Source organism: Phyllobates terribilis, unplaced genomic scaffold (assembly GCF_046119375.1).
Source record: "Phyllobates terribilis strain yellow unplaced genomic scaffold, ASM4611937v1 Scaffold_1__5_contigs__length_1240528914, whole genome shotgun sequence".
NCBI classification, from domain to species: domain Eukaryota; kingdom Metazoa; phylum Chordata; class Amphibia; order Anura; family Dendrobatidae; genus Phyllobates; species Phyllobates terribilis.
In genome coordinates this window covers 1,161,041,733-1,161,059,056 of record NW_027362761.1, presented here as the reverse complement: position 1 = coordinate 1,161,059,056, position 17,324 = coordinate 1,161,041,733, and the positions used below count along the sequence as shown (strand labels likewise).

At 40.8% G+C, this 17,324-nt stretch overlaps 1 protein-coding gene across 6 annotated transcripts in view; it reads left to right on the top strand.

The window, feature by feature from the left end:
- The window catches only part of FGFR3 (fibroblast growth factor receptor 3), a 93,931-nt gene that overhangs the window by 24,746 nt on the left and 51,861 nt on the right, over positions 1-17,324 (top strand). For all 6 annotated transcript variants that reach the window (XM_073649099.1, XM_073649098.1, XM_073649097.1 and 3 more), the window contains exons 3-4: positions 9,683-9,946; positions 17,235-17,288. In XM_073649099.1, coding sequence (XP_073505200.1) covers positions 9,683-9,946; positions 17,235-17,288 — 318 coding nt within the window. The remainder of the gene's footprint in view (positions 1-9,682; positions 9,947-17,234; positions 17,289-17,324) is intronic.

Here is a 17,324-nt window from a genome sequence, read left to right as displayed (position 1 = left end):
AACTAGAGATTCGAATTACAATCCAGAGACAACCTTGTGTCCCAATGAGCCTTAAAATGCCTAGGGATGTAATGTCACTAAGCCATGCAAGGCAACCTACAAAACCCGATGGGGAGCACAATACACGGCAGCGGACAAAGTTGAAGAGAGCAGAGCCCGGGAAACCCGGGACAGGTGTGTAACAACTGGACCTAAGAAGTTACACAGATGTGAAGGCTACCTGCAACAAAGGACTGGACCAGAGGTCAGGGCCAGGCACCACAAATCTTATTTTCATCATCTCTGTAGATTTTTTTTTTTCTTTTAACAAATTTAGATTTTAAATTTACATTTGTTTTCTCAATAACCCATGTCTTGACACCCATTGCTTTCTAGTACGTTAGTTGAAATCCTTTCCCTTGAATTCCTGGTCCTCTCACATTTTATAATGGACAATCACCGGACAACATTGGCATTGATGGATTTATTTGGTTCACTCTTGGACTAGGAGTCTTTTAACTAATGGCAAGTTCACTTAAGGTGCAATTAGTTAAAGACCATCATCTATAAACCAACTTTTTGGTACTCCCCACTAATCTTTTCAAGTTCCTTGTTTATTATGAGATTGTGAACGCCGCTCACTGGTCATTCTCAAAATCCAACAATGTTTTCCTTGTGTGTTCCAAATGTTGGAGACTAGAAGAAATAGAGTTCTGGTGGCAATCAGGTGGTGGATGAAATAGAAAGTGGTTAGGTGATGAGCCAACGTCACCTTAGAGATGGGAGACAGCACAAGGAGAAAACCCGTTCGGTGAGCGAGTGGGTTAACAGTAGACAGAATAAACGGCGGGGTGTCGGTGCACTGCCTGGCAAAGAATTCAGTACTCAGTGAATCGTAAGTTACCTTTATTGGAAGTCCATAGATCGCACCAACTCACCTGGATTTTCAAGGACCAACGAGAGGTCACCGGATGCCGCAAGAACTGCGACGCTTTCCAACAAAGGGATGGTGTGGGTGCCCAAAGCAGCAATGTAAACTACCCAAGAGAAACCGGCAGGAGCACCGAGAAGAGTTGACTTTTGTTTGTGAAAGGCAGGGCGCCTTGGAATGGGTTTGCCCTGAGAGAAGAGCTTGAGCCTAGGAAAGCATCCGGAGACCTTTCGCTGACCCTCAAAAATCCGGGAGACTTGGTGTGATCTTTGGACTTCCAATAAATGTAACTTACAATTTGCTGTGTATTGTACCTCTTTGTCGGGCAGCACACTGACAACCTGCCACTTTTTCTATTAATGTTGGAGACTGTCATCACCTCTGGTTTACATGGCCCACCAGTCTCCTCAACCTATGTTCCATAATGTTCTCCAACAGATTTTAGAACAGTATTGCCAAAGATTAGGTTCTGATTTTGCCAGTGCCTGGTGGTGAGCACATTGGACATTTTAGCCCATGGTGGGTGGAGACCTGGAGGATTTATACGTTATATAATTTTATTTGCTTTTCTAAATAAAAAACATGAATTTTCGAACCTTGACCTTTTTTTTTAATATATTTTTTTGAAGGTTCTACCGGGGAATAATTTTCAGTTTGAAACTAGGACGCTCGTAGTTGGAATGACAATTAATTCTCGCTGAATATGGGCCCAGTCGGGGGTCCGGTTTGAATAGACTCAAAACTCCTGCACAACATTAACTGTGTAGAGTCCGCACTTCCGCTTTTAATTAGCCGCCCTGCATCATTTAGCTCATTGTGTAAGTTGTAGGCCTTTTGTCCTGGGCCGATATCTAAGATTTTGACGTTTTTTTGTTTTTTTTTCTTCTGTGACAAGGCTGTTCTTTTCTTACTCCTTCTTTATTTAGATGTCGAGGCTTTTCCAGGATACTTGGGATTAAGCCTATTATTGTGGAGTATTTTCAGCCAGCTGCCTGCATCCAGTAAAGATTAGGTGGCGAATAGTAAAAGTGCAAGTATTCAGATGGAGGCCGGGTCTACGTAGCTGTGCATTGAGGGGGATAGAAAGGTTACAAGGCCATTTCCTGTTGTCACGTGAGCAAGAACTTTTTTCCAAAAAGTCTTTTGAAGAAGTAAATGTCCGCCAGAATTAGAATTCCCCAAAAGTACAATTTTCCCCTTTTTCCTTGCAGGTGTTTTGCATGAGAGGGATAGTAAGGACTCGTTCAGATGTTAATTTTTCACATATATCTGTTATCTTTGTTTTTCACTGATGGAGCACGAATCAAATATAGTCTCTGTGCATGATCTGAAAATGTGTGTTTTTGATCCGAGACATGGGTCCATAAACAAATTAGAACATGGATGCCATCTGTGTTTTCAGCTTTTTATTCTACCTTCTATTAGGTACAAAAAGTTTATCATTTCTTTTTTCTATACGAGAAAAATTGATGCCACAATGATGGCCAAAATGGATGAGTATCAGATCCAGCACACTGATAGAAAAAAATTGACCATTTTTTATTTTTTTTTTATTTTTTTAATTTGGCAAAAAAAATGGATGTCTGATTGCGGTCTAAATAGTTTGGGTTTTTATCTTCCTCATTAAATCCTGAATATAAATTTTTGAAGATTGAAAGACATGGAGTGCCGCCAAGATCCTGTACGTTGGCACATGGAGCTCATACAGATTCCAATTTCAGGCCCGTAAGGGCTTGATGCGGTGCTATATTGTGCACCTGCAGAATTTGGGATACCCATGAGATAAGAAAAACTTGAGGCAGTACTCTACTTAATGGTGATTGATAGATTTTCAGAAAAAAACATTATAACTGGGCCCTCAAGCGTCCAAATGTTCAAAAATGTTACTGATCTTCCCATATAACGGTATGTGCCCTCGACCTCTTTTTCAGTGTATTCTCCTTTAAAAACTCCTGAAAAAGCACTAACCGCACAAAAGAATGAACGTATGTATTTCTATGTAAAAATGACTTGCTGCTCCTATGTTCAGCCTTTTGAGCATCTTTTAACCGCTTCATGCTTCCGAAGGCGCCACGCGGGTAAAAGAAGTGATCATTCTTCAGGTATTGTCCTCTCTGAAAATTCAATGTATTTTCTAAGACAACTGGGTATCTTTATGAGCATTTTTACATCGTTTTTGCTTGAAAACTATTTTTTTAAATGGAATAAAAAAAAAAAGAAAAAAAAAACGGTCTTAAAATGCCAGTAAAAAAGATGCGAAAAAAATACTAGAGAAAACCCACAGTCAGTGAAGCGTCAACAAAGTGGCCAGGAAACCAAAATCAGTGGGGGAAAAAGCTGCCGATTTCTGACGCGTCTCCCTTTAAAAAAACAAAAACAAAAAAAAACACAAACTAAATGAGTTCAACCATGGGAAAAAGATGTTGTGTGCATGTGTACCCTGAGGGTGCATGTACGCTGGGCAATTATTGGGAATGGGCATTCCTGACCACTTGTTTCCCGATAATCACACTGTGTAAACAGGCCGCTAATCACCAATGAGCGAAATTAATTAGGTAAAATAATATTTGGGAGAAAAAAAAAAAAAGTTGTACTGTGGTTGTGACCAGGAGTACTACTTCCATTTTTTGAGTTGTTGGTACAGATAGAAATCAGCATTTAGGCTTCGTACTGTCTGCGGCGCGGCTATGACCAGAGACAGATTTATAGGCCTTTTCATAGTAACATCTGTTTTTCTTTCTCCTCCTGCAAAGCCCGGCTTTACACAACGTATATCAGGTTCTCTCATAAAATGAAATCACTCAGACGTGTCATACTGATTGTTTAGCTGCTTGATAAATGGCGCAATTTATGTTCCTTCCTATTAGATGCTTTTTTTTTTCTTTTTTTTTTATTATTATTCAGGCTATAATTTTTATAAAATGTGATCTTTTTACCGGAGCCCCCAAATTGGAGAATGGGTCCTCACTATAGATGAGTGGATCGATTTGCGGGACTCTAGTCCAGGTCAGTGGTACTTGACACCTATAGAAAAAACAAGGGTGGGGGTCCAGCACCACTTACGTGGGCAAAAATTTTTTTATATTAAAACATCAAAGTTTAATGTAGAACTATTTAAAAATTCATGATTAAAAGAAGCGCTAGGTCAGAAGCATGCTCACTGACGCGTTTCGAACTGTCCGTTCTTAATTTTTTTTCCCACGTAAGTGGTGCTGGACCCCCACCCTTGTTTTTTTTTCTATTGGATTTAATACTTGTGCCAACACAAGACTATGGTCCTTGCATCCTACAGAGATTCCAAAAAGAAGTCTGGTGAGCTGGAACCTTTGACATTCATTGTACTTGACACCTAGATGGGAGGCCCGTCGATCTCTTACCTTCTGGCGTCCCCCCGACACTGCGTTTGATTTGTCAGGGCTGTCACATGGTGCACAGATGGCGTTGCACCAGCCCTGGCTCATCAAAATACGTACCGTGAATGTGGGAGAGTGAGAGATTCACGGGCCTCCCGTCTAGCTACCGTGTGTCACTGACTTTGGAACCTGGACCGGATGTCCCGCTAATTGATCCACTCACCTCCTCTAGTCCTCACACGCATAAAAAGGGAAAAAAATATGATTTTTTTTGTTATTAATTGTGCATCATTTGAGCATTACTTTGATATGTGCTGTTATCTTCACAACTGCCATACAGTTGTCCCTCGCACACTACCCTCCTGCTTTGGGTCAATTCATTTGAATGAGGTCTGTGTAATACCACATTTTTCCTGTAGTGGCCACTGTAGAATAAATGCACAGCCGCTTGCGGCTTCCCTTGCTCACACTGATCAGCTGATCGCCAATGATTCCTGTTCTTTACACTGATTTAGATAAAGATCTTAACCCCACTCTACATGACCTAATCCCAAAATCTAAAAGCTTGGTTTAGTATCCAGATCTGACAGGTTCCTTTTGTCGCCACCAGACATTGAGACTTGCTTTTACATCCTTATTTCCTTTCTTGATTTGAGACGGACATTTTTTTTCTTCATTTTTCCCTCTGTTCTTTGAAAAAGAAGAATACATCAAGCTCCTATACATAATTCTGAAAGCCATTTGTAGCTTTTCCGCTATACTCAAGTATATTCATTTTAGAAGCTGGAGTGAATGGAGGTTGCGAATGGCTTTCACTGCTTTTGCCCTGATCAATTTTTTTTTTTTTTTGAATTTGCAGAAAAGATCAAAGAACATTTTCTAAACTAAATGGCCCATTCTCAGCAATTTCGATCTAAAAAATGAAAAAATAAATCCTTTTAGTTTCATGGTAAAAAGGTGGGCAGAGACCTACCAATCACTTGGCCGATGGGCACCACGAAGAACCCTTGTTGACATGGGTTTTGACTGATTGACGTCGTCCATGCTTAGAAAATTTTCTGTTGCAAATTATTTAGAAATCACCATGGATAGGTGGTAACTTTCAGTATGTAAGTTTGTGAAGTTGAAGAGCAATCGGATGTCCTTGTGGCAGTGTAGTTACATTATTTAGATTTTTACTACAATTGGAAGTATTATCAGCCGGAAATTATATTTTATATTTGTAGGGAAAAGATAGAGAGCATTGCCTGACATCTAGGTCTACATACACCAGCTTGGCGCTTTCCTCAAAGTGAAATTTTACCTAATAGATATACTATTAAAAAATATGGCCAGGGTCCTACGTTAGGCTATCCTTCATCTGGAGCAAAGATTTATTTTGATAGACTACATCTGCATCTAAATTCACCTGGCCAAGGCAGACACACCAACACTTCCCTGCCCACAGACCTCAGAACCGGGGGCAAGTGGCATGTTGGGATCTACCTTGGCTATACCTTTTGTTTGCGGTGTAGCTACATTATGGATACTAAAGCAGGTATGTCATGTTGGGACACCGGCCTGCAACTGGAGATTTAGATGGCTCATCCTCCGTTTTGACCTGTCCACACATCACTTTTTCACGGATCGAACCTATGCTAGTCTACGTGGCTGTTCACCTGTCCATGATTTTTTTTTTTTTTTTTTGTTGGCCTAGTGGTCCATGCAAAATCGCGGACGCATGTCTGATGATCCAAGAGTTAGATCAAACCACGCAATGAAAGTCTATGGGTCCATGAAAAATATTGGACAACGCTCGAATGCCATCCAAGTGCTTGTCCTTTTTAATGGACTGATCGATAGAAGAAGGTGGAGAAACTTTTTTCTTTATTCCATTGTCAGAGAAAAAACGGACACTCTGATCAAAAACACTCAAACCAATTTTCTCGTATGAGCAAATCACCGACGTGGGATTGAGCTCTTAGTCGAAACGATCATCGATCTTGTGGAACGTAAGAAGTTGATCATTTTTAGCCAACCACTGACAGACCACTTGGAAGGAAATCTGTTTTGTCCAATAGTCTCTAGTCCACCAAAGAGATTTGTGTGAAATTACATTCCCTAAAAAACAAGATCATTTATTCTTCACCCGATGTCATTGAACACATATGGCAGCGTCTGCATGACGACTGTCCAACAGATCAACTTTTGGCCAACGGTTGATCAACCATCAACCTGCTCCAGTCTAATATGCATGGCCAACTTTTACACCTATTTAGTCAAAACCCTGATGTAAGCTAGCTAGAAATCTTTAGCCTCTAGTCTTTATATGTCCATCGAGGCAAAGACTTGAGTAGAGCTAGCTGATATTGGACTCCTGTAAGGTAATGACTTGTCTCTATCCAGAATGGTAATCCAGAAGATGGGGGGGGGGGGGAGGAAGAATCCTGGGTTTATACTGCCTGTGTGATGTCTGTAGTCACATTTTTTTAGGTTGACTGTCTACGTAATGGTCTAGAAATCTTAACTCCTTGACGGAATAAAACCTTTTCTGTTTCCACGCATTGATTTCTATGAGGAGCCAGTTCATGAATGAGCTGCTGGTGTCCTTGTAGACAGCTGTCTGTTTGTACAACTCTTGCTGAGCATCTTTTGTGGCAGAAGCCAATCTTCCAGTAACTGCTTTCTTTGTGAAGACCGGTGCCACGAGTGGTCCTTATCTTCTTGGCTTGAAAAAGGAGCCCATGCTCACCAAGGCATGTCTTGTTTTATCAACAAACCACTTGAGCCTCTTCCCGCCTTCATGCATGCTGAGCTTGGCTCTATACCAGGGCACAGCTGACCCAGAGAAGACCTGCTCGCTAATTGGCAGAAGAAAGCATTAGGGGTCAGTCATCTAGAACCTGTTTAGCTATTTGTTAAGGCTGAGCTATATGAACCACTGTGGGGTTTTTTTTTTGGGTTGGTATTAGTATAAAACTTTTTTTTTTTTTTTTTTATTTCAAATTAAGGAAAAAAATAAAAAAATTTAAGGAAAAATATTTTTTAAATCATTTTAGTTACGACAGTAATTTTTTTTTCCAGTTTATCCACAATTTAACTGTAGGCAAGAAATTCGGGCGCGAGTTTAAATATTTATTCTGCCTTGTCACAAGAGTGGTCTGGTCTAAAAAAAAATTGTCAAAACATGACGGATTTGCTGCTCGGGGCTTTTTTTTTTTTTCTTAAATTTTCGCCCAGCTGTTACTCCACCTGCCTGTGCTTGACCCTCAGTAGCCAGAGGTAATGAGTAGACAGAAGGGGCCATTAGTGAAAATCCTTTCACTATAACATAGACCTTTAGGCTCAGTTAGTGATGCCTTGTGCAGACTAATTGTAATCGATGATGTCTATGCAAAAAATTTTTTAAAAAATAGAATATTTTGTAAATTGGGCTGATTTTGCTGTATGCTGTAGCCATGATATATTTTGTTTACATACTTTTACAAAAAATCTAGCTGCAGAAAATTTGCTCAATTTGCCAACATTGTGACTAAAGTGCTGTGGTTTCGCCTCAACTCAAATAATTCTCTAGTACAAAGTGAGGTTCACACAGGGTTGGACTGGCCCACCGGAGAACCAGAAAATCCTCCGGTGGGCCCTGGCTTCTCCTTCAGGAGAGTTCATAGTGCAAACTTTGCAGCTGCTATGGGTCTCTTGAGTGGGTAGAAAGATGGGCCCTCAGAATCGAATCCTCTGGTGGGTCCAATGTTCTTCAGTCTGATACTGGGTTCACATGTCCGATTTTCACGTATGAGTGGTGTTTTTTTCACAGATAGCACTCGCACCTGTGATAGTCTACACCGCCATTAATGTGTCCATTATTTGTTTCTATCTTTGAACCGAGTGGTTCCGGGAAAATACCGGAGAATTGTCGGATTTTGATCCGAGCGTCAGATCAAAATCGACAATGCATGTCTATGGGTCTGTAAAAAAAAAAAAATTGGACCGCACATGGATGACATCCGAGTGCAGTCCGGTTTTTCATGGACTGTCAGAAAGGAGAAGATGGAAAAACTTAGTTTTTCTCATGAGTGGAAAGAAAAAAAAAATGCCACTAAGATCAAAGTAAATTTTTCTCGTACTTTGAAAAACTGATGTCTGAATGAAGTCGTGTTTTTTCAGACGTTCGTCCAAATCGGTCCAGAATGCACGGACTGCCAACATCTCTCCCGAGCAGGACAGCCTCCTAGAAATACATGAAGTTGTGATGCTCGGGTTGGAAGGCCCGCAGCCAGTCCATGCATTAGTGGTCTGATCTTGGACTGATGTGCACCGATGACTGAAGAAGCCTTTAGTTTGCGAAACGCAGTAGAGTTTTCTTCTATAGCTTTCCTGACCTTTTGTGGTTTTTTTTTTTTTTTTTCTCTTCTTTTATATTATTGTTTTTTGTTTTTTTTTGTGAAGTTGAAAAGAAAATTGGACATTTTAGCAGCAAAAAAACTGTTTATCACTTGCGTAATTATTCTGACAAGACTGATCCTGAGGGGTGTTACACTGACAGGCCTTATGGTTAGATTCGCCGAGCAAAAGAAATGTCTAAATATCATGTCCTGACAGAAGCCTTTGACAGGAAGCAGAAGCGGACTATAAATCTAGTCGAGCATTTTACAACTTGGTGTTTATTTTGAGCTTTCGAAATTGGTTTAGAGCCCATTTTAATGGCAAGGTCAGCAATTCAACTAAAATAAGCATCCCCTGCCAAGTGCAAATAACAAGAAAAAATGGTTGTAATTATTTTTTTCCTATTTTTTTTTTTTTTCTCAAAAAATATAAATTTTTCTTTCTTTCTTTTTTTCCTTGGTAAGTTAAATTAACCATGTAAATTGAAGAATTTTACATTTGCAATAACTTGAAAGGACTTGCCCACTATGAAGATAGTTAATTAAAACGGAGCATGTTTTGATTGATCCCCCTGAAGCAGCTTGCTTGCCAATTTTTTTTTTTTTTTTTCTCCGTTAAGCTGACAAGCATGTGGTACCCTGCCTGTAGGCATTTCGGAGTCTCCGCAACCTCCTGCAAGACTTTACTAAGGCTTTCCGAGAATAATATTATCATAGAGGTCATATTACAGGAATTTTTCACGTGTGCCCTATATACCGTAAGTTCCGGCATTGCCACTTTTATTTGAATGGGACTGAGCTGCAATACCAGATACTGCCAATAGTGGCGCTGTTTTTAATTTTTTTTTGTCACCAATTTCTTCCAATTCCTTTTAAGATCTGAATCCACAACTCACAACATGGTTTACTATACATTTCCAAGCAATATAATTGGCAGCCCAATCATTCTTCTTGCCAGCTAGCCCTTGAGGATTATTATAGGGTTTGCATGTTATGAAATTACTTTTGCCATTGGTGGTTTCATTCTAATGTTTGCGTCGTCTGTTTTTTGCTTTTAGATTACCTTACCGGAGAATTGGGCACTCTTGATGACCTGATGTTTGGTGTTGGAGAGACCATTGAGTTGTCCTGCAGCGTGGAGAGCCCTTCCATGTCTATTCTATGGTTAAAAGATGGGATTGCAATTAAGGAAAGCAACCGAACGCACACGAGACAGAACCTTCTGAAGATCACCAATGTCTCCTACGATGATTCGGGGATTTATAGCTGCACCTTGTTGCGTTCTACTGAGTTTCTCCGGAACTTTACTATCAGAGTAGCTGGTAAGTTTTTGACTCTTTGTTTAAAGTCTTGTGTTCAGGAGGTTACATTTGGCAGCCAACCTTGCGTACAAATTGTGGACTTTATAGGACGTCGGCGAAATCTTGGCGAGTCAGAAGCTTAAAGGGATTTTCAGGTATCGGAAAACTTCCGTCCCCCGACTGCAGTTCGTTTAAAAGAAAACTTTGCTTTATTCGCCCTCCTCAAGTCTGGCAATAAGTCTCCGCCTCTGCTCCCGGTGTCTGTTATTGTCTACAGTGCTGATATCACGTCAACACCACTGCAGCCAATCACTGAGCTGAGCGGCTCAAGCTATCAGGCAATAAAGCGATACCAGTAGCACCAGCGGAGACTCTGCTTTACTCACCCTTCCAGGGTCCAATGCAAAGTTTGTTTGCTTTTTGAAAAAGTTGCAGCCAGGGGACAAAAGTTTTCTGAAACGAGAAAACTCCTTTAAAATAGTAAATTATTCTAAAAAAAAAAAAAAAAAAACATTCCTTGACTTTTTTTTTTTAAAGGGGTTTTCCACTACTTTTAATTATTTTAAAAAATTGGCCCATGATGGGTCTGCAATAAATAAACTCGTACTCGCCTTCCGGATCTCCTGTGTTCCTCGGTGCTGCTGCCTGTTTTCTTGCATCTTTTTGCAGTGGGAAACACGCGGCCACTTATTCTGAGCCAGAAATAGTCTCTAGTCTTCTGGCTCGGACTACAGCAAATAAGGGGCCTGTGATTGGCTGCAGGGGTCACCACCAGAACAAGAAGTAAGGAGACTGTATAGGGTTTTTTGTTTGTTTGAAAGATTTGCAAAAACAAAAAATCAAAATGGGTCCATGATCAAAGGTAGTGGACCACCCCTTTATGGATTTTTGATGGTCAGGGGAACTTATTATAAGGCCTTATGAGGCCAGAAAATACAATTATTTTATGTATTTTTGTTTTTGTTTTTTTTATAATGATTTTTCAGTTTCCACTTCCTAAAAGGAAAAAAAAAAATTGGTCTTCAACAGTGGCCAAAAAAAAATAAAAAAATTGTAAACCCTTGAGCCACCGTTGAAGACCAAAGAGTGGGCCATAAGGAGTTAATTATCAACACATAATTAGAAAGTAATTACCAGAGCATGTAATTAATTATTAAAACCAGCTGGCTCAGCCATAGATCACCATGATCTTTGTGACTCCGCTGCCTGAGTGGAATTTTTAACATCTACGAGGGGTATAAACAGCAGAACGTCTACTTCACTGGAAGCTACCGGCTGACCCTAAGGAGTCGTGTATCAGATCTCAGGGGGGCATTATCTGTCTCTGTCCAGGATTAACAGGAAAAATCAAACACTTTTTAAATCGCACCTTTTTTCTTTTTTTTTTCCCCTGCCACCTTCTTATACATCTGCCTTTAATCATTATTATTTGAAATTCCACCAGACGTTTGGAGGTCACATCAATTAAATAGTCAGAAGAGCATTTTTTGGACTTTTTTTTTTTCTAGTTCTCCTCCCACCCTCCTCCTAAAACCCATCACCGTAACAAGAGAAGAGTCACTAGGACTCCTCCAGAGGTCCTAAAATCTGTTTTTGTCTATAAAATTGCATTAAAATGCTTTAGAGATCAAGGGTGCGAGTTGGGGGGGGGGGCTGGAATTGGGCAGCTGGTGGTAGTTTTTGAATGGAAAACAGCTGTGTGTCCACGGAGGTGATCCAATGTTTTGATAGTGGGGAAAGTAATAATGGAGACTTTTTAAAGGATCAAATCTCCTATTCTCTGGGCTCCATTGTGGTTTCAGTGGGTAAGTGGGCTCAGGCTGAAAAAAAAATGTTTATATTTTTTTAGTTTCTCAATCCCAAACCTAGCAATTTTTCTTTTTATTATTTTTAAGAATTTTTGGATTTCTGGTCAGAACTAAAATAAACTATTAAAACGGGAGTTTATTTCTTTGGTGCCTACTTCTTTACAAGAATGCTGAACTATTTTTCAGTGATATGAAAAATGTTAAGGTCTCTTGTAAATGTTGCTGTTCCCTGGATAACCAGGAGTGCCGCCCTGCTAGGGAAACTTTTTTAAAAAGATGACACTGCACTTATTACGTGGAAGGGTCCTAGGGTTTGGACCACCACCAGTTGTTGAGTGAGAGGTTATTCTAATTATATTTTATGAAACTCAAAAAGGTGGCGCTGCATTTATTTTGTGAAGGATCTTGGGGTTTGGACCATCATTGATCATAGAGTGATCAGGTTATACGAACTATACAGTACAGACCAAAAGTTTGGACACACCTTCTCAGTTAAAGATTTTTCTGTATTTTCATGACTTTGAAAATTGTACATTCACACTGAAGGCATCAAAACTATGAATTAACACATGTGGAATTATATACTTAACAAAAAAGTGTGAAACAACTGAAAATATGTCTTATATTCTAGGTTCTTCAAAGTAGCCACCTTTTGCTTTGAAGACTGCTTTGCACACTCTTGGCATTCTCTTGATGAGCTTCAAGAGGTAGTCACCGGAAATGGTTTTCACTTCACAGGTGTGCCCTGTCAGGTTTAATAAGTGGGATTTCTTGCCTTATAAATGGGGTTGGGACCATCAGTTGTGTTGTGCAGAAGTCCTGTGGATACACAGCTGTTAGTCCTACTGAATAGACTGTTAGAATTTGTATTATGGCAAGAAAAAAGCAGCTAAGTAAAGAAAAACGAGTGGCCATCATTACTTTAAGAAATGAAGGTCAGTCAGTCTGAAAAATTGGGAAAACTTTGAAAGTGTCCCCAGATGCAGTTGCAAAAACCATCAAGTGCTACAAAGAAACTGTCTCACATTAGGACCGCCCCAGGAAAGGAAGACCAAGAGTCACCTCTGCTTCTGAGGATAAGTTTATCCGAGTCACCAGCCTCAGAAATCGCAGGTTAACAGCAGCTCAGATTAGAGACCAGGTCAATGCCACACAGAGTTCTAGCAGCAGACACATCTCTACAACAACTGTTAAGAGGAGACTTTGTGCAGCAGGCCTTCATGGTAAAATAGCTGCTAGGAAACCACTGCTAAGGACAGGCAACAAGCAGAAGAGACTTGTTTGGGCTAAAGAACACAAGGAATGGACATTAGACCAGTGGAAATCTGTGCTTTGGTCTGATGAGTCCAAATTTGAGATCTTTGGTTCCAACCACCGTGTCTTTGTGCGACGCAGAAAAGGTGAACGGATGGACTCGACATGCCTGGTTCCCACCGTGAAGCATGGAGGAGGAGGTGTGATGGTGTGGGGGTGTTTGGCTGGTGACACTGTTGGGGATTTATTCAAAATTGAAGGCATACTGAACCAGCTTGGCTACCACAGCATCTTGCAGCGGCATGCTATTCCATCCGGTTTGCGTTTAGTTGGACCATCATTTATTTTTCAACAGGACAATGACCCCTAACACTCCTTCACGCTGTGTAAGGGCTATTTGACCAAGAAGGAGAGTGATGGGGTGCTACGCCAGATGACCTTGCCTCCACAGTCACCAGACCTGAACCCAATCGAGATGGTTTGGGGTGAGCTGGACCGCAGAGTGAAGGCAAAAGGGCCAACAAGTGCTAAGCATCTCTGGGAACTCCTTCAAGATTGTTGGAAGACCATTTCCCGTGACTACCTCTTGAAGCTCATCAAGAGAATGCCCAGAGTGTGCAAAGCAGTCATCAAAGCTAAAGGTGGCTACTTTGAAGAACCTAGAATATAAGACATATTTTCAGTTGTTTCACACTTTTTTGTTAAGTATATAATTCCACATGTGTTAATTCATAGTTTTGATGCCTTCAGTGTGAATGTACAATTTTCATAGTCATCAAAATACAGAAAAATCTTTAAATGAGAAGATGTGTCCAAACTTTTGGTCTGTACTGTATGTTATCGTTCGATAAGATTGATTTTAACGAGCAGATTCCTGCTCATAACAAGTCATCGGATGAAATAGGGCGATCGTTTAGTGTCTTGGGCCGACCCAATGATCAGGAACAAACTGCCTTATGAACGGCCAGTCCTAAAATCAACATGACCTTTTTTCACATGACCAGACTTCTGGCCAAAACTGCCCGAAAATAGCAAGTGTTGAACCATTACTTTATAAAAGTTTAGAGGGGAAACTTACATTACTTAACCTGCTGTCACCCCTCAAGCCCTTTAGGATAGGTGATAATTTGTTGATTGGTGAGGGTCCAAGTGCTGGGGAACTTTTATCATCGTTAATTCTCCGTTTATGGCAGCCCTCTAGAAAATGAATGGAACGGCGGCCAAACATCCGACATGCCGCTCCATTTTCTGCCCAATCAGGGATAAAAATTCTCCGTTCTGCTGATCGGTGCAGTTCCCAACAGTCGGACCCCCACCGCCAGCCAGGGTGATGTTTTTGTTTGTTTCCTAGTCTAAAAAGCCTCCATCTTTGTGACAGATTCTTTCTTTTTTGGTTTCCTTTGCTGTTTATTGAATTTCTTTCAGAGTCCGGCAACATCTACTTTTCATGAGGGAAAATGAATCAGTCATGTTGGATTAACTTTTCCACTTTTCACCCTCCAACAAAAAAAAAAATGTGTGATCGGACCTGTAACAGTTTTTATTCACAATTTGTCTTTTCTCTTTTTTTTATCACCTATCTGTATAAAAGACTGCTATTCTCTACCGTTATCTGGGTTTTGTAACCTTTCGGTGGCTTATTGTACACCTCAAATCCCCATATCCCCGTGTGATTTGATGAATGTTTTTGATTTTTATTTTTTTTTGCACATAAATCATATAGATGCAAATACGTGATGATTGTAAGGACCAAGGGCTTCTTTAACAGAAAAAAATGTGACCTGCTGTTTCTTTTATATTGTCTAAAATAGTTCTCATTTTTATGCCAGCAGCAGTCATACATTATGTAATAGGAATGAGAAGTTATTTTAAGTGGAAATATTCACACTGTATTCCCTCCGGCAGAAAGCTCTGTGGAATTGCTAACGGGCATTGTCGAGGCTTCTGCCTTTTTTTTTTACTTTTATAGAGATATCAGAATATATTAGCGGGCTGCATTGTGTTCGCTGTGAGATCCTTGTACTTCTATATTTTAACCACTAGCTCCCTATGTTTTTGTTTTTAGCTTTCAAAAACGGTATTTTATGTATTATATTGTTTACCATTGTGCTAGATTTCTTTTAGTTACCGTGCCCTGTGCTTTTTTTTTTTTTCGCCATGTCATCCAACAGTTCTTGCAATGGCGGAACTACAGTCTAATGGGCCTCGGTGCAAAGTTTGGACCTGGGCGCCCACCTGCATGTTGGTCAGATGTAATGGGCCCTTGTAGCTTTTGTGTTTTTGTTTTTTTTCCCCACTCTATAGATCCTATAAAGACATTTGTTCGACCCCCATGTAATAATGTCCCCAGTCCTGACTCCTAATTGTAATAATCTCCCAAATAGTGAGCCCCATACTGGTATAATGTCCCCCATCCTGGGCACCTTCCATTCTTCTCCCAAACATTTTAAAAATAAACTAATCTACTCGCCTTCCTCCTCTCCGACACCGCGCGGAGTCGTCTTCTGTAGATGGCGTAGAAGCCAGCAGCTAACTTCAAACGGTCGTTACTGGCAAGCCGACATCGGTGGCCGGCGGTGTGTTTTGCAACACAGGGAGCCGGCATGTCTCTGCGCCGCATTACATTTCACCTGAATAACGCACATCCAGGTGAAATTGACGTGGGTTGGCCCCACCTAGAAGAGGCCCAGTTGCAGTCGGGCCCTCTGCGACCGCGATAGTTACACCCAGGGCTGTGGAGTCAGTAAGCCAAACCTCCGACTCCTCAGTTTCCACGACACTGACTCCACGACTCCGACTCCCTCATACATGGCTCATGTTTAAGTGATAAATTTACTGTAGCACAGATTCATCTCAGCTAAAAGTCTAGACCCTTAGATCAGGAATAGGACAGACATTTATAGGACATTTCATAACTTTCCCAAATTCTTATGAAAAAATATTCCCCACAAACTACATTGAATTATTGTACCCAATTTATTATATATTTTAGGAGTCGGAGTTGGTCCATTTTATACCGACTCCACCAGAATGGGCTCCGACTCCACAGCCCTGGTTACACCCCTGAATTCTACTCAGAACCACTTTTTCCTCTTCCTTCCTTCGCCAAGGGACATGGAAATGCATCATTTTTGCCCATTAGCCTCCTACTTCAAAGGGGTTATCACGTTTGGGGTTTGAGTGCTGGGACCTACATGATCCTGAGAAGGGGAGTGGTGACCACACATAATTGCCACCGCTCCAGTCATTATGTATAGGACTGCTGGAGATGGCTGAATACAGCGTGCTCCTATTTCTGGCAGTCCCATAGAGAGTTGGATTGGGTGGTGGGCTCTCGGCGAGTCGGACCACCAGTGATCAGCAAGTTGGCACTTATTCTTCAGGTTGTTAATTACTTGGTGAATTGGGACTAGCCCATTAAGTTAGTGAGACATCCTAAATGAAAGTCAGCAGAACCTACAGAATGTGATCCTAAAAGACAGTAGATGTGGTGTGGTCGAAAAACTACTGACGTGTAAACAATGTTTTGATTTCGTATTCAAAGTGATGTCTTATATAGCAATGACCATAGAACCTCACTTAAAGGGGCATTCTCAAATTTGAAAATTATCCCTGATCGCTGGGGGCCTGACAGATGACACCCCCACTGATATTGAGAACTGGGGATCTGAAGAGCTCTGTATTAATGGAGCGGAGGTCGATCATGCTCACTGCCAAGCATTCATTTTTAAGGTTACTGCCGGTGATAGTTTTCGGCACTTCCGTAGGAATGAATGGCGCAGCAGTGCGCATGATCGACCTCCACTCTAATCCATTTTTATTGGACTGCCAAAGACCAGTCTATCTCTGGTGGTCCCATTAAGAATGAATGGAGCGGCAGTGCGCATGGTCAACCACTGCTCCATTTACACAGGGCTCTGAGATCGGTGCGGGCCCCAGCAGTCAGAGCCCAAGCGATCGGGAAGTCATCCCCTATCAAATGGGTAAGAGATATTCCAAACTTGAGAATGCTCTTTTTAACTTAAATGACCCAATGAAGGAAGTATTGGTGAACTGATCGAAACAATTAAGGCAACTGATGATTTCTAATCATTCTCAGTTTGTTTTACTTTTTATCAAGTTTTTCAGAACTTTACTTTCTTCCTGAAAGTCTGTTTATTAAAAGAAAAACCTCAAACCAACAGTTTAAATGTCAAGTAACCAGTGACCTGGACATGTTTTAAATGACTTTTCTCTTTTTCTCCCAGACATGCCGTCATCTGGTGATGATGAAGATGATGATGACGAAGCTGAAGAAAGAGGTTTGTGTTTTATTTTTATTTTGACCTTTCTGCTTC